General features: G+C 41.7%; 1 protein-coding gene across 1 annotated transcript in view; it reads right to left on the bottom strand.

Annotated features, from left to right (window-relative positions):
* LOC126092550 (39S ribosomal protein L1, mitochondrial) overlaps nucleotides 1-26,184 on the bottom strand; it is a 66,565-nt gene that overhangs the window by 20,543 nt on the left and 19,838 nt on the right. Inside the window, exon 5 of the mRNA XM_049908208.1 lies at nucleotides 24,146-24,260. Coding sequence (XP_049764165.1) covers nucleotides 24,146-24,260 — 115 coding nt within the window. The remainder of the gene's footprint in view (nucleotides 1-24,145; nucleotides 24,261-26,184) is intronic.

The following is a 26,184-nucleotide window of genomic DNA, read 5'->3' as shown; positions in this document are numbered from 1 at the left end:
CTCTGGACTGGAATGAATAGCGCGACTGCAGGGATTTATCCCTTGCATGCTTCCAATGAGACCCACATTCCCAACTGCCCACAATCTACATACGTAATGTACCTAATAGATATTTGTGCATCTACTCATTACTCGCGCACACTAAGGTGCCTATTCCCATAAGGGGTAAGTCCCTGCAGTCGTGCTATTCATCTGTGTCCTTGGTGGCTCAGATGGATAGAGCATCTGTCATGTAAGCACGAGATCCCGGGTTCGAGTCTCAGTCGGGGCACACAGTTTCAGCTGTCCCCATCGAGGTACATCAACAACACCTGTCGGCAGCTGAGGGTTTCAATTAATTATAGTTCAAACGACTCTGAGCACTATGGGACTTAACTTCTAAGGTCATCAGTCGCCTAGAACTTAGAACTACTTAAACCTCACTAACCTAAGGACATCACACACATCCATGCCCGAGGCAGGATTCGAACCTGCGACCGTAGCAGTCGCGCAGTTCCAGACTGTAGTGACTAGAACCACTCGGCCACCCCGGCCAGTTCAATTAATTATCATTGATACAGTTGATAATACGAGGGTTGGAACTTTAATAGTGGCAACTATTTATTTGCAACTTGTAAAAAATAGATGTGTGTTTCAAAGTTTTACTGACCTTCAAAGTAGTCACCCGCATTGAAAATAACCCGCTGCCAGCGATGTGGAAGTTGTAGGATACTCTTAGCAGTGCCAGTTGTGTTGAAGTTCGAGCAGTGCGGTCTACTGCCCGACGAATTTGTAGCAGTTCTGAAGTGAATGCAGTGAAATGTTTCCTTCAGTATCGAAATCGAGTTGAACTTATGAGGGCTTAAGTCAGGGGAGTGCAGTAGGTGGCGTAGAACTTATAAGCCCCATCAATCAAACAAATCAATAACACTGTAGGTGCTTGAGCACTGTCCTGCAAAATAATGGTCAGGTTCTGCAGACAGTGTCATCACTTCTGTCTCTACGCTTTTCATTTTTGGAACACAACCTATGACCAGCTTAGAGACAGAAGTGATGACACTTCTGCAAGACCTGACCATCATTTTGCAGGACAATGATGAAGCATGAACAGTGCAAGCTGTTACTGATTTGTTAGACTGATGGGCTGCTAAGTGCTGTACCACTTCCTGCACTCCCCTAAGCCCTCGTAAGTTCAACTCAATTTCTAAACTAAAGAAAACACTTCATGGCATTCGTTTCAGAACTGCTTCAAATTTGTTAGGCTATAGATGGCGCCGCTCGAACTGTCAACACAGCTGGCACTGCTAAGAGTATCCTACAACTTCCAATTCGCTGGCAGCGGGTTATACACAATGCTGTTGACTACTTTGAAGGTCAGTAAAACTTTGAAACAGGTCACTATTTTGTACGAGCTGTAAATAAATAGTTGCCACTATTAAAGTTCAAACTCTTGTAAAAACATATTCTTATGGTAATTATAAGAAGTGTTTGTATGAATCTTTCATCTTTTGGGTTTCATGTGCAAAAAATCATCAATGGGAAGCCTGAGCTAATGAAAAGAGACGACACTGGCTGCCAATCGTATTAGGCAACCAAGTCAATGTGCAAAGTTTGTGGGGGCAGAGCAGCAACAAAAATAGGGTAACTAGTAAAATGTTGCCAAAATATGTTGCTCCATGTGAGGTGGTTAAAGTCCTCACACTTCCTGGTTTAGCGACCTGCAAACACAGAGGATAATTTGGACCCAACTGCACCAGCTCAAAATTGGAAGGGTGAGGTGTTGAAGAGACAGTAAGAAAAGGTACTAGGTTGGCAAACCCTGACTCCCCCCCCCCCCCCCCCGCCTCTTCCTCCACCAGCTGGGTACACTGTGTCCCAGGCAATTTTGCTTGACCACGTTCAACTCCATCAACATCGCTGGTAAGCAACTTGTGAACACATGCCTGTGGCGGAGGTTTTCCTTAAGCAGCACCCCACAGAAACAGCAGAGGGGTTGCCAAACAAGGGGCGACATGGCGTGAGAGACTGGTGCCCGCAGTGGCTCCGTGGTGGTGCAGAGTAAGTATGGCATACAGCCACTAGGGAAGCATTGCACACCAGATGCCTTATTCTGGTGTGATGAGATGTGCAGGCACACTTGTAAGGTGCAGGCATTCTGTAGCAGCTTAAAAATGACACTTAGTATGGTAAGCTGCAACACTGAACTGTGGGGGACTGTGCTGGGGCTGCAGCTCATTAAAAACGCTATAGAGTGTCTTCACTGTAGCTGCTGAACTTTGAATGTGTGTCCTTCTGGACATTCCAGAGTTCTAGTTGACGTTGTTAACCTCACCTTATGGCTGCTCTAAATGGTTCATTGCGCATTTATTTCTTAAGTTTTGAAATTCAGAAAGAAGTTGTTTTGGCAACATGGACACATTTAGCCGCCAAGTTCAAATTTGTAAAAAACTATGGAAGTGTGTGTCATTTCAGGCACCTAATTTCATTTCTTTGTTTGTCTTAGAAGTGTGGTTATACTGCGTGCATTGGCTCCTGTGGTTGCATGGCATCGTTTGCAATTGCAAGCGGACTGTGGTGGGATTGAGCAATCATGTTCAGGTAATGGAATGGTACATTTTCTGGCTGCAGTTCTGTAATGGTGAACCCAAATTTTTGGGAACTAAAATTTCTAGAAAGATCATTTTTTGCTTCATATTTCTTGAATGTTATTGGATTATCTATAGATGATTAGAAGTTTTGATTAACGCCAGTATATAATTCTTAGACTGCTATTTATGTGTTTACCAAACTAAGGTATTACTTAAAAGATGAGTGATGCTTATCTCACAAGGTGGTCTGTGGATGTATGTTGATGATAAAAATTTTTGGTCAATGGCTTGAATTCCTGGCAGCAATTTCATATTATGGAGAGAGGTCTCATGAAAGTTGTTTAATTTGAAGATACCTTATGTGCATTGATCTACACAAGCAGTTAAATGAAATTGTCCTTTTGTATTGATATAAGAGGAAAAGCTAGCTGTAGGCTAAGAGTTTTCTCTGATTATTTTATTGCCTTTTACATTATTGTCAGTATTACTGTTGTATGGTCTATTGTGTTTCTTTTAAATTAATGTTTTTAATGAGCTGAAGTTTTACTAATGTGTATCTTAAGTACCATGGAATGAAAACTCTGCTGTAATAAAGGTTGAATAATAAATCTAATATCTCAAGAGAAGGTTCAGCAGCATTCACCAAAGAAGCCCTGTTTCCTGATCCACCAGCTCAAGTGACCTATAGGATTTAATGGAATTTCCGTTTCAGCGACATCAGTACCTTTGTCCATATCAAACCTACCAATAATACCTCCACTTTGACAGCTGCCATCCATTCCATACCAAGAAGCTTTCCATACGATCTAAGCACCCACCACCACCACCACCACCCTTCAAAGTCCCACCATCCGACCACAGTGGAACATTCCTCTCATGACTCAGCACCACCCACAACTAGAGTTAAACTGAATCACATTCTCCACCAGGGTTTCGACTACCTTTCGTTGTGCCCTGAAATAGGGAATCTCCTCCCCACTGTCCTTCCCACCCCTCCCACAGTGGCATTCCGCCACCCAGCCACTCTACACAACATCCACATTCACCCCCACTCCCAAGCCTGCTCCAAACATCTTGCATCATGGCTCATATCCCTGTAATAGACATAGATCCAAGACCTGTCCCACACAACCTCCCACCACCACCTACTCCAGTCTGGTCACAAGTGTCACCTGTCTGATCAAGGGTGGGGGACTACCTGTGAAAGCAGCCATTTGACCTACAAGTTAAGCTACGAGTGTGAGTCAAATTAAAACCTTAAATATTTTTTTAAATATTATTTATTGTGCAGAAGTGGTACAAAGGTGTATCACTTTTCAACATAATCTCCCCCATGCTTAATGCAAGTCCTCCAGTGCTTACAAAGTGCATAAATTCCTTTAGAAAAAAATTCTTTTGGTAGTCGGCGCAACCACTCACGCACTGCATGGCGTACCTCTTCATCAGAACGGAACTTCTTTCCTCCCACTTTGAGTGGTCCAAACATATGGAAATCACTTGGGGGGCAAGGTCTGGTGAGTATGGTGGATGAGGAAGACACTCAAAATGCAGGTCTGTGATTGTTGCAACTGTTGTTTCAGGCAGTGTGGGACCTTCCATTGTCATGTTGCAAAAGGACACCTGCTGACAGCAATCCACGTCGATTTGATTCGATTGCAGGCCGCAGATGATTTTTTACGAGATCTGTGTATGATGCACTGGTGACAGTAGTCCCTCTAGGCATGTAATGCTCCAAAATGACGCCTTTTTCGTCCCAAAACAGAGTCAGCATAACCTTCCCTGCTGATGGTTCCGTTTGAAACTTCTTTGGTTTTTGTGATGAAGAATGGCATCATTCCTTGCTCGCTCTCTTCGTTTCCGGTTGGTGGAAGTGAACCCAGGTTTTGTCCCCAGTAACGATTCTTGCAAGTAAGCCATCACCTTCTCACTGAAAGCGCCAAAGAAGTTCTTCACAAGCATCAACACATCGTTCTCTCATTTCAGGAGTCAGCTGCTGTGGCACCCACATTACAGACACTTTGTGAAACTGGAGCACATCATGCACAATGTGGTGTGCTGACCCATGCCTAATCAGTAAACACGCTGCAGTGTCATTCAGTGTCACTCAGCGGTTTTCCTTCCCTATGGCTTCAACTGCTGCAATGTTCTGTGGAGTCACACCTCGTTGTGCCTGACCTGGACGAGGAGCATCTTCCACTGAAGTCACACCACTTGCGAACTTCCTACTCCATTCGTAGACTTGCTGCTGTGACAAACGTGCATCACCGTACTGAACCTTCATTCGCCGATGAATTTCAATAGGTTTCACACCTTCACTACACAAAAACTGAATAACAGAATGCTGTTCTACCCTGGTGCAAGTCGCAAGTGGGGCAGTCACCTTTATACTGATACTGCGACGGTATGTGTGCATCTGCACTATGCTGCCACCTACAAGCCATTCTGCACACTGTTTGTAGCATGCTTACCAACTTCACAGCCTTTGTCAGCTGGAGCCTTTCTACCAGCACCAGCTTTTCCGAATTGTGCAGATTTCCTGGAATACATCCTTCATTCCAGTAACCCCCTGGCCTCAATCTTCGGTAGTCACTGTCACCCATCTATCCCCTTCCCTGCTCCCATTCCAGTGCTACACAGTCTTCTGTTCCACTGACGCAAACACATTCTCTTTACTGCTCTCCTTCTCTGCTCCTTCGTTTCTGCTGCACCCCTACCTGGCCTCTGGACTGCACCTACTCTGTACCCATCACATCTTCCTATCCCTGCCCCCCCCCCCCCCCCAATCTGCTCTCCACCCATACTGCCTCTCCCACCATGTACAGTTTGCTCGTAGTCAGGCCTCGGTGGCCAGAGGCAGTGGGTCATGTGTATCAATTGCGTTTGCATGAATGTGTGTGTGCTATCTGCTTTAGAAGAAAGTCTTTTGGCGAAAGCTCACTTGTTTAACAGTCTTTTTGTTGTGCCCACTGTGACTCAACATCTCCACTACAAGGTGAGTAACAATTTGTTATTTTCATAATATTGTGGATGTAATATTAACTATGTACATACATTATCATCATAAACATCACACAGTATTTCATATTTCACTCGGTACTGTATTTATGTTTCATGTTATTTTGTGCTCTGTATTAAGTATTTATCATTATTTTTCACATGTCTGCATATGTAGAATCAAGCGTATATGAATAAAATGTGTGTAACTACAAAAGTAAAGAATTTAAAAAATAAGAATAAAGAATTAAACAAAATTATAAATATAAAAAAATAATAAAAATCAAAAAATATAAAAACAAAAGAAAATACAAAACAAAAATCTTCTGCAGGCATGTGGCCCTGACATAGTGATGACACAGTAGGCTATTCTTGACAGGTTCAACCATACCATGCTGGTAACCATAGAGGAACTGGACTAACAATGCCAAATTCAAGCAACATGGGTAAAACAACAACTAACTTTTTGACTTACCTGGAAGCCTCAAAGACATTTAAATCTAAACATCTTGACATATTTGCAATTTTTTGTTTTGTAATTTGGGTTAACCCTACTTCACTAGTGTTATGAACTCTCTTACCTGGATGTGTTGGTACACCTACAACTTACAGTTTATAGGCTAAAGTACCTGATCCTGTGTCCAAAATCCAGAAGATTTGCCAGCCATAGTAAATAATATATTATGTCATATGGCTGAAGAGCACACATGCAACAAGTGAAAATGTTTTTCCGGGGGGTGAGGACAGGGGGGGGGGGGGGGGATTTCTGAGGATGGATTTGTTCATGAGGGGAGGGGGGAGGGGGGTGCTAAAACAATTTTTTCATTTCTTGGTGGGGATGGGACACTGATTTTTCCCTCAAATTGACTATTTCTCCTCCAAACCCACCCCTGTTACATGAAGTACAAATAAATCCAAATTTATGTGCTTTTAGAGAGAGGGTTGCATCTACAATCTGAGATATGATGTCACATATCATGTTACTTGATGCATTGTATTACATTACATGGCTACTAATACTACCAAGTAAAAAAGTGCAAATATGTCAAAATGTATTGATTTAAATATCTTTAAAGCTGCCAGATAAGTCGAAAAGCTAATTCCCGTCTTGTACATCCTTACATCTACCTAGGACATAGTCGCCTTTTCTTTTGCAATAATATGAGAATTTTCCATTCTGGTTTATAAAATATACGTCGTGTGTAGGACTGTGACTGACACTTGAATTTATTTCATTCGAATATAATTACACACTTTATTACTCATTTACGTGCAAATCATTACCACCACTGTGCTCATAGACTACACCTTGTCACTGCAATGATATTTGTCTCTCCTCTACAAATGTCTCGATTCAGTTTACTCCTCGAACTTAACGTTCGTCGATCATAGAATACAGATGATTCTTCTGCAACTTCCAATATGGTAGTCAAGATGTCATTGTTTCGTTCTGTGTGGCCAATGACTTTTGTTTTCCTCTTTTTGTGGTAATGATCAATTTCCTTGGTTCCTCAAGGACCCACTCCTGTGACTTTTTCTATCTCCACCTTATTTTCAGCCTCCTCCCATCACATCCAAATTTCCATTGCTTCCAGCCATTGTACATCCTGTTGCATTAGGATCATTGTTTCACAGCCATATAACAAACCACTCCAGGAAAATGTTCTTATGAGTTCTTTCCTAATTTTAATACTAATCAGCCTGCTTGTTTAAAGCTGCTGCTTGTTACTGAAAGCCTGTTTGGTGAGGGCAACTCTCCTTCCGATTTCCACAGTGCACTACTGTCTTGAATACCAATGCTTCCTAAGATGCAGGACTTATTTTTCCCTCTTCTTTGGATGTTCAAGTGTTCCATTTCAATTTTTCTTCCTTTAGTATTGTTGATAAAAATTGCAGATCTATGTATTTTTTATCAGTTTATTTTGATACCTTCGTTTTTTTTGTTTAAATTTGGATATGGACTCCTCAATGGACATGTTGATGAAGTACAGGAATGGTGTGCAACCTTTTGTCACTCCCCTTTTAATACATGTATTCATTACATTCGCATTCATGCCTATCTTTGTGCTTTGGTTTTTGTACCCGAGTACAATGAGTCTTTTGTCCAATCCTATGTTCTTCAAGGTTTTAAATAGCTGCTTCTATTTTTAATCCTGTTCTTAATTACACTGAGCAGTGTTTTCAATGCACATGGCAGTAGTGTTAGTATTCTACAGTTAGAGCATTCAGTGGTATTTCTTTCCTTCGGTAAGATAACTGCCAGACTTTTAGTAAAGTCTTCCAGGATTTCACCATTGTAATACCGTCTTACAATAATGCTGTACAGTTCTTGTGTTACATTTTTTCTCTTACTTCCTTCAGATGTTCTACTGGTATGTCATCAGGTCCTGTTGCTTTCTTGTCCTCCAATTTCTGAAGCATTAGATCAAATTATTCTTATGTGATTATCAACCCTTTATTATCTTTTTCCAACATCTCCTTAGATTCAAGATAGTCTGTAATTTCCAGCACTTACTCATTGTAGCACAAGTCCTCAAGATATTTCTCTCAGTGCTCTGTGATATCTTTGCCGATTATCACAGTAATTTTTTGTTTTACATTTGTATTGCAGTGATTTTATCATGCTGTATATGCTTTACATGTTCTTCCTCCTACTGTTACATCACACACTATTATACTTCGCTTACCTTCCTTCATCCATTCTTCTTTGGTCTCTCTACATTTTGTCACAATGGCATTCTATATATTCTGTACTGCATCTGGATGTCTTTTGTATTTACGCTCTTATATTGATTTCTTGGGTGTAGGATGTCTAGCATTTCTTCTGTAGTCTAAGGTTGTTTTGGTTCTATTTGCCTATTGCCCCAAGTCTTTTTGCTGCCTCAAGGATTCCTTGTTCAAGCATACCCCAGTCCACCTCACTATTATTAGTTTCCACAAATGTATTGGTATCCTCTGCATAATTCTGTTTTGTTTGTTCATTTTGCCATTTGTTTGAATCTCATCTTACATTATTTCTTCTTATCATCTTTTTTAAATTTGAAACTGCACTTTACCATCACAAATTTGTTGTCATTATCTACTTCAGTGCCAGGATAGCTGTGATTTAATTTGATTTGGTTTCTGTACACAGTTTCAAGCAATAGGTAGTCAATTTGGTATCGTTGTGTGTCACTGGAATTTTCCCAAGTACATCTTCTTCTCAACAGGCATTTCATTTCAAACATGGTTTTAGTTATTACCATATCATACTGTTCACAAAAATCTAGTAGCTATTCACCTCAACTGTCTCCCTTTCCCAGGACAAACTTTCCTAGTCCTTTTCTGTCTGATTTTGAGCAAACTACAGCCTTGAAGCCTCCCGTAACAGACAATGTTAGCCTTGTCATCTATTAATTTCTATAGATAATCAATATACACCAATATTTTTCAACCCCATCTTCTTCACTGTTCGATTTTGGAAAGTACATGTGTATAACAGTCATGTCCCAAACTGTTGCTGTTGTCTTTGCCACTAATAATCTGTCATTTATGTGATATATGCTCTCAACCTTCTTTGCCCAGCTTCTTCCAAGAGTCAGTCCCACTTCACGTTGACCACGTAGTGTCCCTCCACTGTAGATTATCCAAAATGAACCATTAATGAAATCACTGCTTCCATGCCAAAATGTCAATATCATAAGCTTGTGTGTATAATAGAAGACAAACTTAAAACCACAGATTAACAATTTTTGAAAAATCATTAGTGATAATGTAACAGTCTCAGAGGATATTACTTCTGTGAGTGAAACTGCCTAAAACATTTTTATTCTCTCACATGTAAACTAAAGCATAAATTTAAATAACTATTTGAAGTCACTGGGAAACATCTACATCTACAGCTACATTTATACTCCGCAAGCCACCCAACGGTGCGTGGCGGAGGGCACTTTAGGTGCCACTGTCATTACCTCCCTTTCCTGTTCCAGTCGGGTATGGTTCACAGGAAGAACGACTGCTGGAAAGCCTCCGTGCGCACTCGAATCTCTCTAATTTTACATTTGTGATCTCCTCAGGAGATATAAGTAGGGGGAAGCAATATATTCAATACCTCATCCAGAAATGCACCCTCTCGAAACCTGGACAGCAAGCTACACTGCGATGCAGAGCGCCTCTCTTGAAGAGGCTAACACTTGAGTTTGCTAAACATCACTGTAACACTATCACGCTTACCAAATAACCCTGTGACAAAACTCGCCGCTCTTCTTTGGATCTTCTCCATCTCCTCTGTCAACCCGACCTGGTACGGATCCTACACTGATGAGCAATACTCAAGTATAGGCCGAACGAGTGTTTTGTAAGCCACCTCCTTTGTTGATGGACTACATTTTCTAAGGACTCTCCCCATGAATCTCAACCTGGCACCAGCCTTACCAACAATTAATTTTATATGATCATTCCACTTCAAATCGTTCCGTACGCATACACCCAGATATTTTACAGAAGTAACTGCTACCAGTGTTTGTTCCGCTATCATATGATCATACAATAAAGGATCCTTCTTTCTATGTATTCCCAATACATTACATTTGTCTATGTTAAGGGTCAGTTGCCACTCCCTGCACCAAGTGCCTATCCGCTGCAGATCTTCCTGCATTTCGCTGCAATTTTCTAATGCTGCAACTTCTCTGTATACTACAGCATCACCCACGAAAAGCCGCATGGAACTTCTGACACTATCTACTAGGTCATTTATATATATTGTGAAAAGCAATGGTCCCATAACACTCCCCTGTGGTACGCCAGAGGTTACTTTGATGTCTGTAGACGCCTCTCCATTGAGAACAACATGCTGTGTTCTGTTTGCTAAAAACTCTTCAATCCAGCCACGCAGCTGGTCTGATATTCCGTAGGCTCTTACTTTGTTTATCAGGCACCAGTGCAGAACTATATTGAAGCTTCCGGAAGTCAAGGAAAATGGCATCTACCTGGGAGCCTGTATCTACTATTTTCTGGGTCTCATGAACAAATAAAGCGAGTTGGGTCTCATATGATCGCTGTTTCTAGAATCCATGTTGATTCCTACAGCGTATATTCTGGGTTTCCAGAAATGACATGATGTTGTTGTTGTCTTCAGTCCTGGGACTGGTTTGATGCAGCTCTCCATGCTACTCTATCCTGTGCAAGCTGCTTCATCTGCCAGTACTTACTGCAACCTACATCCTTCCGAATCTGCTTAGTGTATTTATCTCTTGGTCTCCCTCTACGATTTTTACCCTCCACGCTGCCCTCCAATGATAAATTTGTGATCCCTTGATGCCTCAGAACATGTCCTACCAACCGGTCCCTTCTTCTTGTCATGTTGTGCCACAAACTCCTCTTCTCTCCAATTCTATTCAATACCTCCTCATTAGTTATGTGATCTACCCATCTAATCTTCAGCATTCTTCTGTAGCACCACATTTCGAAAGCTTCTATTCTCTTCTTGAACTATTTATCGTCCATGTTTCACTTCCATACATGGCTACACTCCATACAAATACTTTCAGAAACGACTTCCTGACATTTAAATCTTTACTCGATGTTAACAAATTTCTCTTCTTCAGAAACGCTTTCCTTGCCATTGCCAGTCTACATTTTATATCCTCTCTACTTCGACCATCATCAGTTATTTTGCTCCACAAATAGCAAAATTCCTTTACTACTTTAAGTGTCTCATTTCCTAATCTAATTCCCTCAGCATCACCCGACTTAATTCGACTACATTCCATTACACTGGTCAACACTCATTTTCTTGCCAAGGATATTTGAGTGGCTTTAGGATGGGTTAGTGGTGCTGAGGGCGAATATAGCAACCATTTATGCAGTTTGGCTCTAGTTTTTGAGATAATGCATGATTTATTCAAAAAATTAGAAAAAATTGCTAATACTGAACTCGAGCGCTACAAACTACAATGAAAAAAGAAAATAATCTTTATAAATAGCTTCTATGAAAACCTGATAGGCATTTGTCCATGTATAAAACATAATTGAAAAGTTTCTCTATAAGTATATCATTTTCCGTCCATGACGAACCGCTTCCTGCACGCTTTCCTTTTATAGGTCTCTTCAGAACAGTCACGTTGCAGATTCCAGCAATAATCTGCCATCATATGCCTGTCCCATCTTCCTTTATATCTTTCCTCTATTCCTTTCATATCTTGATGGAACCGCTCTCCTTGTTCCTCACTGAAATCACCTAGATTACGAGGAAATTGATCCAAGTGGCTGTGAAGGAAGTGCAATTTTATGCTCATGTTAGCTCCTAAGTTTTGAAAGTTAGTGAGCATGTTTTTGACCAGTTCCTCGTAATTGGGAGCTTTATGATTGCCCAAAAAACATTTTACAACAGCGACAAAACTGTTCCAGGCCGATGCTTCAGTGACAGTCATGACACTTGTAAAATTGGTATCGTTGATGAGCCTGCGAATTTGAGGACCATCAAATATTCCTGCCTTAAGTTTTTCACTACTGAGTCCAGGGAACGTATTGCAGATGTATGTGAAGCAATTACCATTTCTGTCTAAAGCTTTGGTGAATTGCTTCATTAGTCCTAACTTAATATGTAATGGTGGAAGAACAATCTTGTCCCTACTAACCAGAGGTTCATTAATGATGTTTGCTTCACCAACAGCCATATGTTCCCTTGGAGGCCATGTTTTCTGCTTCCAATGTTCGTGCTTTGCCCTACTATCCCACATGCAGAAAAAACATGGGTGCTTTGTGTATCCACTTCGTTGTCCAAGCAAGAAGTTCACCATTTTCAAATCAACACAAATCAACCACTGGTGCTGCATATACTGAATTTTCTGCAGAACCATCTTGATGTTAGCATATGCTTCACAAAGTTTTGTTGAGTGGGCAATTGGAATAGATGCGTAACGATTGCCATTGTGTAGGAGAACACATTTTAAACTTCTAGTGGAACTGTCTATGAAGAGACGCCAGTCCTCTGGTCTATATTCCGGCAGCCCCAATTCAAGTAAAAGTCCAGGTATATTGCTGCAATACACTATAACCTATTCTTGGTTGAAGTATGGAAGAAGGTTTTCTTCTCTCGTCCGGTAAGCTGTTATTTTAACACTTGGATGAAGACAGTTCTTTTCATTAAGCCTGGATGCTAAGAGTTCTGATGCTTGCTTTGAAAGATTGAGTTCTCGTATCAAGTCACTGAGCTCCTTCTGGTCGAACTGCTGGGGTTGTGTCTCACGTCCTTCGTATTCCGAACCACTACTTGTACATTCCTCGCCGTGCACCTCGTCATCTGATGATGTTAGCGTGGGTAATGTTGTGAAGGTTGGTACAGGAACATCGTTGCTGTGCACCACCGGTCTTCTTGCTGACTCCAAATCGGGATATTCCCACTTTCGTTTTTTGAACCAATTAAAACCTTTCACATTAACAATCCAAAAATAGCAATCATCTGTATGGTTCTTCTGCTCTCGCCATACCATAGGCACTCCGAAGTTTAAGCTTTTCCTTTTTCGTTTTGTCCACTGCCGTAAGCACTCCACACAGCATTTACAAACTTTATGGGGTGCCCACGCCTTGTCTTGATCTCCAAGTTTAATTCCGAAATATGCCAAATATGCTTCCTTCACAAAAGGAGTGATATTCTTCCTGTTCTTTTGAAGAACGTATTCACCACAAATGTAGCAGAACTCATCTGGATGGTTCACGCAAAGACGGCGTGAAGAACTCATGTTTTCCTAAAACAAAATTGCACAAATACTACATATTATGCAGAACTTTCTTGTATTTGCATGTCAATCACATCCAACAAACATCATTAATTGTTTTGTGTGAAATGAATACTCACCTCTTATTTGCTACGTCACGATGAAAGTTCTATCTCCTTGAAGCTGCACTGCACATGTGTGTGACTTCTGACCATCGCCATTTTTCTTGTTTACACTGAACGCTACCTATCGGCTGTTGCGGGGATTACCTCGGCCAACAAATGAATGTCGAGTACCGCCGAATTCAAATCTGCACAACCCTCAATATCTTCAACACACGCACCGCACAACAGGACTGAACACATGCTGACAGTGTGATGTTTGCATGATGTAATCCTCAACCACACAGATGCACTCCCTGAGCACAATTGTTTAATAAAGATAGTACAATATCACTAATTAAAAAACAGGTAGCAAATACATTACACCATATATGGACCCTGCAGTCGATATTATCCACATGAAACTCTCATTTCCACAAATAACCTATATCTCAAAAACCAGAGCCAATTTGGAAAAAGTACAAATATACTTGGAATGAGTATCATAACAATATCCCATTTTCATTCAAACTTCCCTGGCAACGAAAAAAAAATTTTATTTTGTAGAGCTGTGTTATCCTCGTTTTGCTTTGGTTGATGTTCATCTTATATCCTGCTTTCAAGACACTGTCCATTCCGTTCAACTGCTCCTCCAAGTCCTTTGCTGTGTCTGACAGAATTACAATGTCATCTGCGAACCTCAATGTTTTTATTTCTTCTCCATGGACTTTAATACCTACTCCAAATTTTTCTTTTGTTTCCTTCACTGCTTGCTCAATATACAGACTGAATAACATTGGGGACAGGTTACAACCCTGTCTCACTCCCTTCCCAACCTCTGCTTCCCTTTCATGCCCCTCGACTCTTATAACTGTCATCTGGTTTCTGTACAAATTGTAAATAGCCTTTCGCTCCCTGTATTTTACCCCTGCCACCTTCAGAATTTGAAAGAGAGTATTCCAGTCAACATTGTCAAAAGCTTTCTCTAAGTCTACAAATGCGAGAAACGTAGGTTTGCCTTTCCTTAATCTTTCTTCTAAGATAAGTCGTAGGATCGGTATTGCCTCATGTGTTCCAACATTTCTGCGGAATCCAAACTGATCTTCGCCGAGGTCGGCTTCTACCAGTTTTTCCATTTGTCTGTAAAGAATACGCGTTAGTATTTTACAGCCGTGACTTATTAAACTGATTGTTCGGTAATTTTCACATCTGTCAACACCTGCTTTCTTTGGGATTGGAATTATTATATTCTTCTTGAAGTCTGAGGGTATTTCGCCTGTCTCATAAATCTTGCTCACCAGATGGTAGAGTTCTGTCAGGACTGGCTCTCCCAAGGCCGTCAGTAATTCCAATGGGATGTTGTCTACTCCCGGGGCCTTGTTTCGACTCAGGTCTTTCACTGCTCTGTCAAACTCTTCACGCAGTATCGTATCTCCCATTTCATCTTCATCTACATCCTCTTCCATTTCCATAATATTGTCCTCAAGTACATCGCCCTTGTATAGACCCTCTATATACTCCTTCCATCTTTCTGATTTCCCTTCTTTGCTTAGAACTGGGTTTCCATCTGAGCTCTTGATATTCATACAAGTGGCTCACTTTTCTCCAAAGGTCTCTTTAATTTTCCTGTAGGCAGTATCTACCTTACCCCCAGTGAGATAAGCCTCTACATCCTTACATTTGTCCTCAGCCATCCCTGCTTAGCCATTTTGCACTTCCTGTCGATCTCATTTTTGAGACGTTTGTATTCCCTTTTTCCTGCTTCATTTACTGCGTTTTTATATTTTCTCCTTTCATCAATTAAATTCAATATTTCTTCTGTTACCCAAGGATTTCTATTAGCCCTCGTCTTTTTACCTACTTGATCCTCTGCTGCCTTCACTACTTCATCCCTCAGAGCTACCCATTCTTCTTCTACTGTATTTCTTTCCCCCATTCCTGTCAATTGTTCCCTTATGCTCTCCCTGAAACTCTGTACAACCTCTGGTTTAGTCAGTTTATCAAGGTCCCATCTCCTTAAATTCCCACCTTTTTGCAGTTTCTTCAGTTTTAATCTACAGTTCATAACCAATAGATTGTGGTCAGAGTCCACATCTGCCCCTGGAAATGTCTTACAATTTAAAACCTGGTTCCTAAATCTCTGTCTTACCATTATATAATCTATGTGATACCTTCTAGTATCTCCAGGATTCTTCCCGTATACAACCTTCTTTTATGATTCTTGAACCAAGTGTTAATTATAGTTAAGTTATGCTCTGTGCAAAATTCTATCAGACAGCTTCCTCTTTCATTTTTTACCCCCAATCCATATTCACCCACTATGTTTCCTTCTCTCCCTTTTCCTACTCTCGAATTCCAGTCACCCATGACTATTAAATTTTCGTCTCCCTTGACTACCTGAATAATTTCTTTTATCTCATCATATATTTCATCAATTTCTTCATCATCTGCAGAGCTAGTTGGCATATAAACTTGTACTACTGCAGTAGGCATGAGCTTCGTGTCTATCTTGGCCACAATAATGTGTTCACTATGCTGTTTGTAGTAGCTTACCCGCACTCCTATTTTTTAATCATTATTTAACCTACTCCTGCATTACCCCTATTTGATTTTGTATTTATAACCCTGTATTCACCTGACCAAAAGTCTTGTTCCTCCTGCCACCGAACTTCACTAATTCCCACTATATCTAACTTTAACCTATCCATTTCCCTTTTTAAATTTTCTAACCCACCTGCCCGATTAAGGGATCTGACATTCCATGCTCCGATCCGTAGAACTCCAGTTTTCTTTCTCCTGATAACAACGTCCTCCTGAGTAGTCCCCGCCCAGAGATCCGAATGGGGGACTATTTTACCTCCGGAATATTTTATCCAAGAGGACGCCATCATCATTTAACCATTCAGTAAAGCTGCATGCCCTCGGGAAAAATTACGGCTTTCAGCCGTTCGCAGTACCAGCACACAGCAAGGCTGTTTTGATTAGTGTTGCAGGGCCAGGTCAGTCAACCATCCAGACTGTTGCCCCTGAAACTACTGAAACGGTTGCTGCCCCTCTTCAGGAACCACATGTTTGTCTGGCCTCTCAACAGATACCCCTCCGTTGTGGTTGCACCTACGGTACGGCTATCTGTATCGCTGAGGCACGCAAGCCTCCACACCAATGGCAAGGTCCATGGTTCATGGGAGTAGGAATGACATGATACGTGAGCAAAAAACATGTTCTAAAATTCTACAACAGATCGATGTCAGAGATATAGGCCCATAGTTTTGCGCATCTGCTCGACGACCCTTCTTGAAAAACTGGAACTACCCGTGCTCTTTTCCAATCATTTGGAACCTTCCGTTCCTCTAGAGACTTGTGGTACACGGCTGTTAGAAGGGGGGCAAGTTCTTTCGCGTACTCTGTGTAGAATCGAATTGGTATCCCGTCAGGTCCAGTGGACTTTCCTCTGTTGAGTGATTTTAGTTGCTTTTCTATTCCTTGGACACTTATTTCGATGTCAGCCATTTCTTCGTTTGTGCGAGGATTTAGAGAAGGAACTGCAGTGCGGTCTTCCTCTGTGAAACAGCTTTGGAAAAAGGTGTTTAGTATTTCAGCTTTACGCGTGTCATCCTATGTTTCAATGCCATCATCATCCCAGAGTGTCTGGATATGCTGTTTCGAGCCACTTACTGATTTAACGTAAGACCAGAACTTCCTAGGATTTTCTGTTAAGTCAGTACATAGAATTTACTTTCAAATTCACTGAACGCTTCACGCACAGCCCTCATTACGCAAACTTTGACATCATTTAGCTTCTGTTTGTCTGAGAGGTTTTGGCTGCGTTTAAACTTTCAGTGAAGCTCTCTTTGCTTTCGCAGTAGTTTCCTAACTTTGTTGTTGAACCACGGTGGGTTTTTTCCGTCCCTCACAGTTTTACTTGGCACGTACCTGTCTAAAACGCATTTTATGATTGCCTTGAACTTTTTCCATGAACACTCAACATTGTCAGTGTCGGAACAGAAATTTTCGTTTTGATCTGTTAGGTAGTCTGAAATCTGCCTCCTATTACTATTGCTAAACAGATAAACCTTCCTCTCTTTTTTTATATTCCTATTTACTTCCATATTCAGGGATGCTGCAACAGCCTATGATCATTGATTCCCTGTTCTGCACTCCATATTCAGGGATGCTGCAACAGCCTATGATCATTGATTCCCTGTTCTGCACTTACAGAGTCGAAAAGTTCGGGTCTGTTTGTTATCAGTAGGTCCAAGATGTTATCTCCACGAGTCGGTTCTCTGTTTAATTGCTCGAGGTAATTTTCGGATAGTGCACTCAGTATAATGTAACTCGATGCTCTTTCCCTACCACCCGTCCTAAACATCTGAGTGTCCCAGTCTATATCTGGTAAATTGAAATCTCCACCTAAGACTATAACATGCTGAGGAAATTTATGTGAAATGTATTCCAGATTTTCTCTCAGTTGTTCTGCCACTAATGCTGCTGAGCCGGGAGGTCGGTAAAAGGAGCCAATTATTAACCTAGCTCGGTTGTTGAGTATAACCTCCACCCATAATAAGTCACAGGAACTATCCACTTCTATTTCACAACAGGATAAACTATTAATAACAGCGACAAACACGCCACCACCGGTTGCATGCAATCTATCCTTTCTAAACATTTCAGCAGAATTTATCTCTGGCTTCAGCCAGCTTTCCGTACCTATAACGATTTCAGCTTCGGTGCTTTCTATCAGCGCTTGAAGTTCCAGTACTTTACCAATGCAGCTTCGACAGTTTACAATTACAATAGTGATTTCTGCTTGGTCCCCGCATGTCCTGACTTTGCCCTGCACCCTTTGAGGCTGTTGCCCTTTCTGTACTTGCCCGAGGCCATCTAACCTATAAAACCGCCCAGTCCACGCCACACAGCCCCTGCTACCCGCGTAGCCGACTGCTAGGTGTAGTGGACTCCTGACCTATCCAGCGGAACCCGAAACCCCACCACCCTGTGGCGCAAGTCGAGGAATCTGCAGCCCACATGGTCGCAGAACTGTCTCAGCCTCTGATTCAGACCTTCCACTCGGCTCTGTACCAAAGGTCCGCAATCAGTCCTGTCGATGACGCTGCAGATGGTGAGCTCTGCTTTCATCCCACTAGCGAGACTGGAGACTGGCAGTCTTCACCAAATCAGATAGCCGCTGGAAGCCAGAGAAGATTTCCTCCGATCCATAGTGACACACATCATTGGTGCCGACATGAGCGACCACCTGCAGATGGGTGCCACCTGTACCCTTCATGGCATCTGGAAGGACCCTTTCCACATCTGGAATGACTCCCCCCAGTATGCACACAGAGTGCACATTGGTTTTCTTCCCCTGCCTTGCAGCTATATCCCTAAGAGGCCCCATTATGCACCTAACGTTGGAGCTCCCAACTACCAGTAAGCCCACCCTCTGCGACCGCCCGGATCTTGCAGACTGAGGGGCAACCTCTGGAACAGGACAAGCAGCCATATCCGGCCGAAGATCAGTATCAGCTGGAGACAAGAGCCTGAAACTGGTTTGTCAGACAAACTGGAGAGGCCTTCCGTTCAGCCCTCCAGAATGTCTTTCGCCCCCTGCCACACCTTGAGACAACCTCCCACTCTACCACAGGAAAGGGGTCAGCCTCAATGTGGGCAGTATCCCGGGCAGCCACAGCCGTAGGCCGATTGGGAGATGCATGGGACGAGCTGGCCGTCCCCGACAAACTCCCGTCCGGACCCCCACAGTGATGCCCATTGGCAACAGCCTCAAGCTGTGTGACCGAAGCCAACACTGCCTGAAGCTGGGAGCGAAGGGATGCCAACTGATCCTGCATCCGAACACAGCAGTCGCAGTACCTATCCATGCTAAATACTGTTGTGCAAAGAACGTCTGAACTAATCTACAGAGAGCACAAACAATTCGACACAAAATTTAAACGGTTATTAAAATACAAGATTGCCTAGTAAATGCAGTAATGCCGCTACTTGCGAACTGCTGACACACTGCTTGGCGGCAAAAGGAGACTATGCGATTTTACACTATTCAGGTACTAAAATGCGATGCTACAACTCTCAAATACTATAATACGCCCGAAATTTATGTATTAAACAATGCAAGTACCCAAAAACACGCAAAGAAATTAAGAATTAAACTATGTAACAAATAAGTGAGCTAAGAGTATACGACTTGCTGCTGGCAGCTGCTTATCCAACGGTGGCACGGAGCAAACAATCAATGAAAAATGCCTAACAATAATCTAACAGATTAAGAGCACATTACTTCTAAATCTTAAACTGCTTGAAACATTTTTGTGCTTCAAAAGACAAATGCACACCATATTTTTTTGCAGTGGGTTTTGGTTCTGCTAATACATTTTGTCAGTCTACATATTTGTTGAGAAATTACACCATCAATCACTGGGAAATGATTTTAACCATTTAATCTCTTATCATTACAAGGAACCAGGCTTGGACAATTGCAGTTTCAGATTTTTTTGTGTAGCCCAGATAAAGGCCTGTCTAATTCAGGCGTTTGCTAGTAAAGCTTCAGCAATTTCCAATCAAAATTTCATCCACTCCTTAATAATCTTAATTAATAAAATTTCTGCAAAATTCTGTTTTCTTGTGGTTATTCTGTATTTCATCCAGATTTTCAGTGTAGCAAAGTTGAAGAAGTGGAGAATGATGTTAAAAGTCAAATTCTTTGTCCTACACTAGATGCAGTAGCAACCTATTTGTTGACAACAGATGTTCTCTCCACACACTGACTGGTTACATACAATTACAAAAGAGAGAACGTGGTATTTCTTCCCATTATTGAACCAGTGCTGTATCTTGATTTCTGGGTGAATTACAAAACACACAGATGCCATTAAAAATATATTACTATCTTTCCATCGTACTAAAAATAACTGCATAACTTCGAGCAGTTTATATCAGTTCTCCTCTTCTTATTTTGAAGTACCACAGAAGTTTACTACTCCTAAACTATTGTTATAAATCTTCCCTTTCCATGATGTTCCATGTCAATGACTTTCTCCAACATGGGAATTACAATGAAACACCTGTCTAAATGCAAGCAGCTTCCATGAGGAATGGCCTGTCAAAGCCAAAGAACCATGAACGAACCAAGTCCCAGCTCTGTACCTTCCAGATTTGTTGAAGCACCTTAGCATTTTCTTTTAAATCCATTACAAGTTGATGTAATCACAGTTCCCACCACCAAACCCACAGGCCTAGATTTATGTTTGACAAACTGTTTCAAATTACTCTTTCGTGAAAAAGGAATCATCTGTTCATCAATGGAACGGGATTTCTAATTTCCAGGAAGATTGATAGAAATAGTCCTCACAGTGACAATATTAAATTGAACTTTCCATACCTTCTTTATTTTCAGTTCTTCACTCACTATGTTAGTATCCCAAGGTCAAAATTATTTCTAAAAAAGAAAAGCACTGTCACAATACACAATGCTGGATATCACAGAGACTAAATCCTTCCTGCTACTACATTAAAATTCTAGGATACTGGACCTCACCCATTACTACTTAAATCAAGCTCAGCACCATTTATAAGTAGTGATTTACCACTTTCTGCTATTGAATACATGATTGTGAATTCTGATGTAGAAGTAAAGAAATCTTAGAGAAATACTGAGTCCAGCACTGCAAAATGCTTTTAAGTGTACCACCAGGTCTTTAAAAAAAATTGATTCCCAATGTGTCAATGAAAATAATCAATTTTTGAAAATAATGTACGGAATTAGGCCAGGAAGGTTACGGGAGTGAAGGATGTGCTGTAAGGATAGCTCCCATCTGTGAAGCTCAGAGAAGCTGGCAGTGATGGGGAGGATCCAGATGGCATGGGTTGTGAAACAGCCACTGAAATCTTGCATGTTCTGCTCTGCTACACGTTGTGCCACTGGGTGGTCCATCTTGTTTTGGCAACGGTTTGGCTGTGGCCATTCATTCTAGCTGACACCTGGTCGGTTGCCAGCCTCTGATGGGGTAGGATAAGCCTGTGGCAGAACATGAGTAGGTTGTGCTGGGTGGGTGGACTGGGCAGGTCTTGCACCTGAGTCTTCCACAAGGTTATAATCCCTGTGGCAGGGGTCTGGGGGTGGGAGTGGCACAGGGGTGGATTAGGACATTGGAGACACAGCACATAAAACAGATGGGCTACTCCACAATTGCAATGAGTATTGTATACACTATTATATTTTATTGTTACAGATTAGTAATGTACGATCAAACTTAAAATAATGTCATTCGTCTTAACAGATCTGAAGATGTTCAATATTTGAACGAAACTGATAATCATTACAAAGACAAATGCAATGACAGACTGCAATAAAATATTACAATAATTATTCAGTTGTCACAGATTAATCGCCACTTGGCAACATGTCAAGATTTAGAATTTGGTATCTAAGTTTATGAACTTATGACTTAAAAAAAAAAAAAAAAAAAGGTCAGCATGTGTGCGCATGTACCTCCTCCTCGCATCCCCCCCCCCCCCCCCCACACACACCCACACCCACACCCACAGCTATGTTGCCCCAGCAATGCAGCCTAGCTGAGATGACGGGTAGAGTTGGGTGAAGTGGGTGAGCTGAACAAGAACCCAGAGAGGGGAAAATAGTGGCAAAGGGAAGAGAGAGGAGCCACTGCTGGCATGAGCATCCAGCTGCCGGCTGACACACAGCCACTGAAGTCACCCATACGACTCTCAGTGGCACGCTCTGCCGCTTACCTGCCAAGCTAGCCTACGCAACAGTTTGACACTGACCTTTCATCTGGGTAGACAGCTTGTTAGTAGCTATGCTCACCTACAGGTGAGTTTCTGCAGAAATTCCAGTTGGGTTAAGTGATATGGCCATTTTAACAGTTGGTCCTCCATCTGCTGGGATATGATCTGCCTATGACAAGCCTCTTAATAAATATTGTGGAAAGTTATCATAGAATGTAAATACTTTAGAATTAACGGAGACCACGTACAGAAAAGCAGAAGTGTCAAGCTGCCGACAGGCACACAGAAAAGGAGGAAAACTTGCTAGTTGTCAGAGTTATACTTCAACGAGCTAGAGTAAAATACACAAACACACCACACTCTCACGCCTGCCTATGCCCCTATGGTGTGCCAGATCGAGTGACAGTGCTAACGTAGGTGGAGGTAGTGTTGGGAGAGGGGGTAGAGGGAGAGGGAGGCAAGAGGCAGGGAGAGAGACTGGGGATGGGTGGTTAATGGCCTGGAAAAAGGCCGGTTTCCCAGATAGGAATGTGGAAGGGAGCGGTGTCGGGTATGTGGGCTGACACAATTGTAGCGACCAGTATGAAGTGGCACATGCTAAAGGCGATGTGGGGATGTGAGCTCTGAAGGATGGAGGAGGCCGAGACAGTGGGTTACCTGAGATTGAGGCCACTCCCGAATCACCCTGGCCTCAATCGCAGGTAACCCACTGCCCCCACACCCTCCATGCAACTGTTTCCCCTTCCTTTGTCCTGTCACCTCCTCCCAATTCACGTTGCTTTCAGTGTGTGCTACAATCATGACAGTCCATACACCTGCCACCTGTGCCTCCCACATTTCAGCTGGCAAACCGGCCTCCCTCCTGCGATATCGCTGCTATCCAGTTGCCCACACTTTTAAAGCACGTGTGTCGTCAATTACATCACATTTCCTACAGCCACCACCACAGCGTTGAAAACACAGTGCCAGTGCTAATGATATGCGAGCACCCCTTCTCTGGAGCTCCAGTGGTGGGTCTACTCGAGTTCAAATATTGATGCACAGAGCCCATTTTGTGTGTTGACCATTTCATAACATTTACAGACTTTCATAGCTATCAGGGCTAGTCATCTGTGGAATAGCCACTGTATTGCTAGCTATTCGGTGAGTGGTCTTCCTTAATCCTAAAGTATTACGACTCTTAATAAGATGTGCTGGGAGATTCTACGGGACAAGCTTGCACCTGGGACTCTTACACAAGTACGACACTTGTGTAAATGTCTTGAAAGCAGCAGCAGTGATGAATTGCCTTATAAAATACTTGCATGAACTATACCATAATACTTATATGATGAATCCTTAACATGTTGGAACATTTGCGGGCAGTGAGGTTATACAAAGATGGGCAGTGTAAATGTTCACCAGTTGTTTGGCTTGAGGCAGAATAATATAAACACTGCAAAATCTGAACACACTAAAGTCAAATTGAAATCCACACAGAAGATTCAAAAAACTAGTTCATATCATTTCCAAAGCAACCATCAAGATACAGCCATACTATCAGTAGCTCATGAAGAGCCACACGGTAATGCTCCTCACAGCTCACATCTGGGAATGGAAGGGAATGAAGCCACAATGTACGGTGTAATAAGACGCACCCTCTTCCGTAGTTTACAGCAGCTCCAGTAATGTGGCGTGGGCAGAGTGCTTTAGCAGATGTGACACTGCTGGGGGTGGTATGATCTTCCTTCCACGAATCTTTTGAAATGATTTACCCAGCCAGTTACTGTGAACCCACAGTTTAATAATGACCTCACAGCATAGTGCAAATTGGTATTTTCCGCATATACAAACAATTGCCGAAAGTGGATAAAGCAATTAGGAACATAAAAAGTCTTAGGACTGGCTGTGGATTGAGTTTCCAATTGGATTTGTAGTCTAAGTGTAAATTGACAGAGTATCCATGAATTGCAAAGCATTTTTCTACTGTTTTGCATATAGTGTAACAAAAACATGGTCTATAAACTGAAGAAAAATGTTTCCTTACCATTCTTAATGTTTGGAAACTTCCGCCTAAAGAGTCCTCTGACAGATGCTAACTCAGGTAGGATACTCGGATGAGCAACTGCGTACTTGAAATCTTGCATGGACAAATTACCATTCTGCAAATCACAATAAGAATATAAGCTCTGAATGGTCTTTGAAACTGAACAACATACATTATACAAATTACATGACACTCAGTAAATGTTATTTGAACGTCTGTAAAAGAAATACTACTCTGTTTCTTCCACATTGGCTCTTACAGGGCTAGCATCTCAGATATACAATCTGACCAATTAATTGTGATTAGGACAGTATTTTATTAAGGTTACTTAACTGACAAATCAATCCAGGGTACAACGTACTTTGAATATAGGTATTTCTATTTTTGAATATAGGTATTTCTATTTACAGTGAGGTTTCAGTTGCCTGAGACTGCAGTTGTGTGCGTGAGTTGCGTTTGTGTGTGTGTGTGTGTGTGTGTGTGTGTGTGTGTGTGAAGCTGAGTACTTAATCAGGAATGAAAACACTCCGCAGGGCACTATATTTCAAAGACTAAACCAGTTGTCTAGGTGCTGCAAGCATTGCTTGCCTCACTACTTGACCTCCAATCAGACAGGCCAAAGTATTGTTGGAACTGAACCACTTTTTATACTTCAGTGATGCCCATCATTTGGGGTACATAGCAAACAGCCACCAAAATGTTATGTATTTGGTACATGTTTGAAAATATAAAATAATAGGATGGATAGAAAATCTACTCACCACCAAATGGTGGTTGGATGGGGGAATTGTGATTGTGGAAATGTATAATGTTTCAGAGCAAGTGTCTCCTTCTACCAGGGTATGTATTTGGTACATGTTTGAAAATATAAAATAATAGGATGAATAGAAAATTTACTCACCAACAAATGGTGGCTGGATGGGGGGATTGTGATTGTGGAAATGTATAATGTTTCAGAGCAAGTGTCTCCTTCTACCAGGGAAAGGAAGAGATATGACAGAAAAGGACTGGCGTGGTTTAGGAAATGGGAAGAGTTACAGAAAACTAGAAAAGTCACCCTGAAACCTAAGTCAAGGAAGACTTACTGGACACGATGAGAAGGAAATGACGACTGTTGGTACCTGCATCAGATGAGATTTGAAAACCTGAGAAGTTAAAGATGGAAAATAGGATAATAAGTGAGACAGGGATAGCTGGAAAAAAAGACAGGTTGGAAAACAAAACAGTAAAATGGCACAAAGAAAAGGGACAGTTATTGAAAATAAACGCTGAGACAAGTGAAATTAACATTGCTAGAGGCCAGCAGGTGACAAGACCCAAGCACATATTGTAAAGCTAGTTCCTACCTGTTATGTTCTGAGAAACTGGTGCCTGGAGGGAGAATTCAGATGGGTAGTCATACCAATATAGAACGTCTGACATTATTTGCATAACGTCTGGTACACAAGATGTGTCGTTTCACGGGTGGCACTCTCTGTTCTGCTAATTACAGCTGGTGGTAGGAGAGTACATCATGCAAGTTTTTCAGTGGGGATGGTCACAGTGGTAGAAGCCCGAAAGTAGGCAACGGGTGAAGAAAGAATGTAGAGTCTTATCAGGATACTGCAGAGACTGAACAAATATGTATGCATCAAATGCAAAGGCTGTAGGAGGAGGAAAGCAGGGTGGCATCTGACAAAATGTTAAGTACTGTAGGTTTAATGTGAGGACAAGTGTGGAGCTGACCCTCAATGAAGATGAAGTCAACATCAAGGAAAGTGGCATGAGATTTAGAATATGACTATGTGAAATTTAATTGGAAGAAAGTACTTACAGATACCAAAAATTTTCATTTTGCTGTTTCACTGCTAACATTACTTACCAAAATTTTTGAGAAGGCAATGTATTCTAGAGAAGTATATCACCTTAGCACACAAATGCTAAACAAATGAACTTCTAAAGGAATATATGAATGAATCCTATGTTGGAATGTGGTAATTTAATAGCATCAAAACCTTAAATACCAGTTGGAAATAGTTCCAGATAACTTTCTACCCTAC

This window comes from Schistocerca cancellata, chromosome 7 (assembly GCF_023864275.1).
Source record: "Schistocerca cancellata isolate TAMUIC-IGC-003103 chromosome 7, iqSchCanc2.1, whole genome shotgun sequence".
Classification (NCBI taxonomy): domain Eukaryota; kingdom Metazoa; phylum Arthropoda; class Insecta; order Orthoptera; family Acrididae; genus Schistocerca; species Schistocerca cancellata.
Note: the sequence above shows the minus strand (reverse complement) of the source record. Positions and strands in the feature narration are given on the sequence as shown.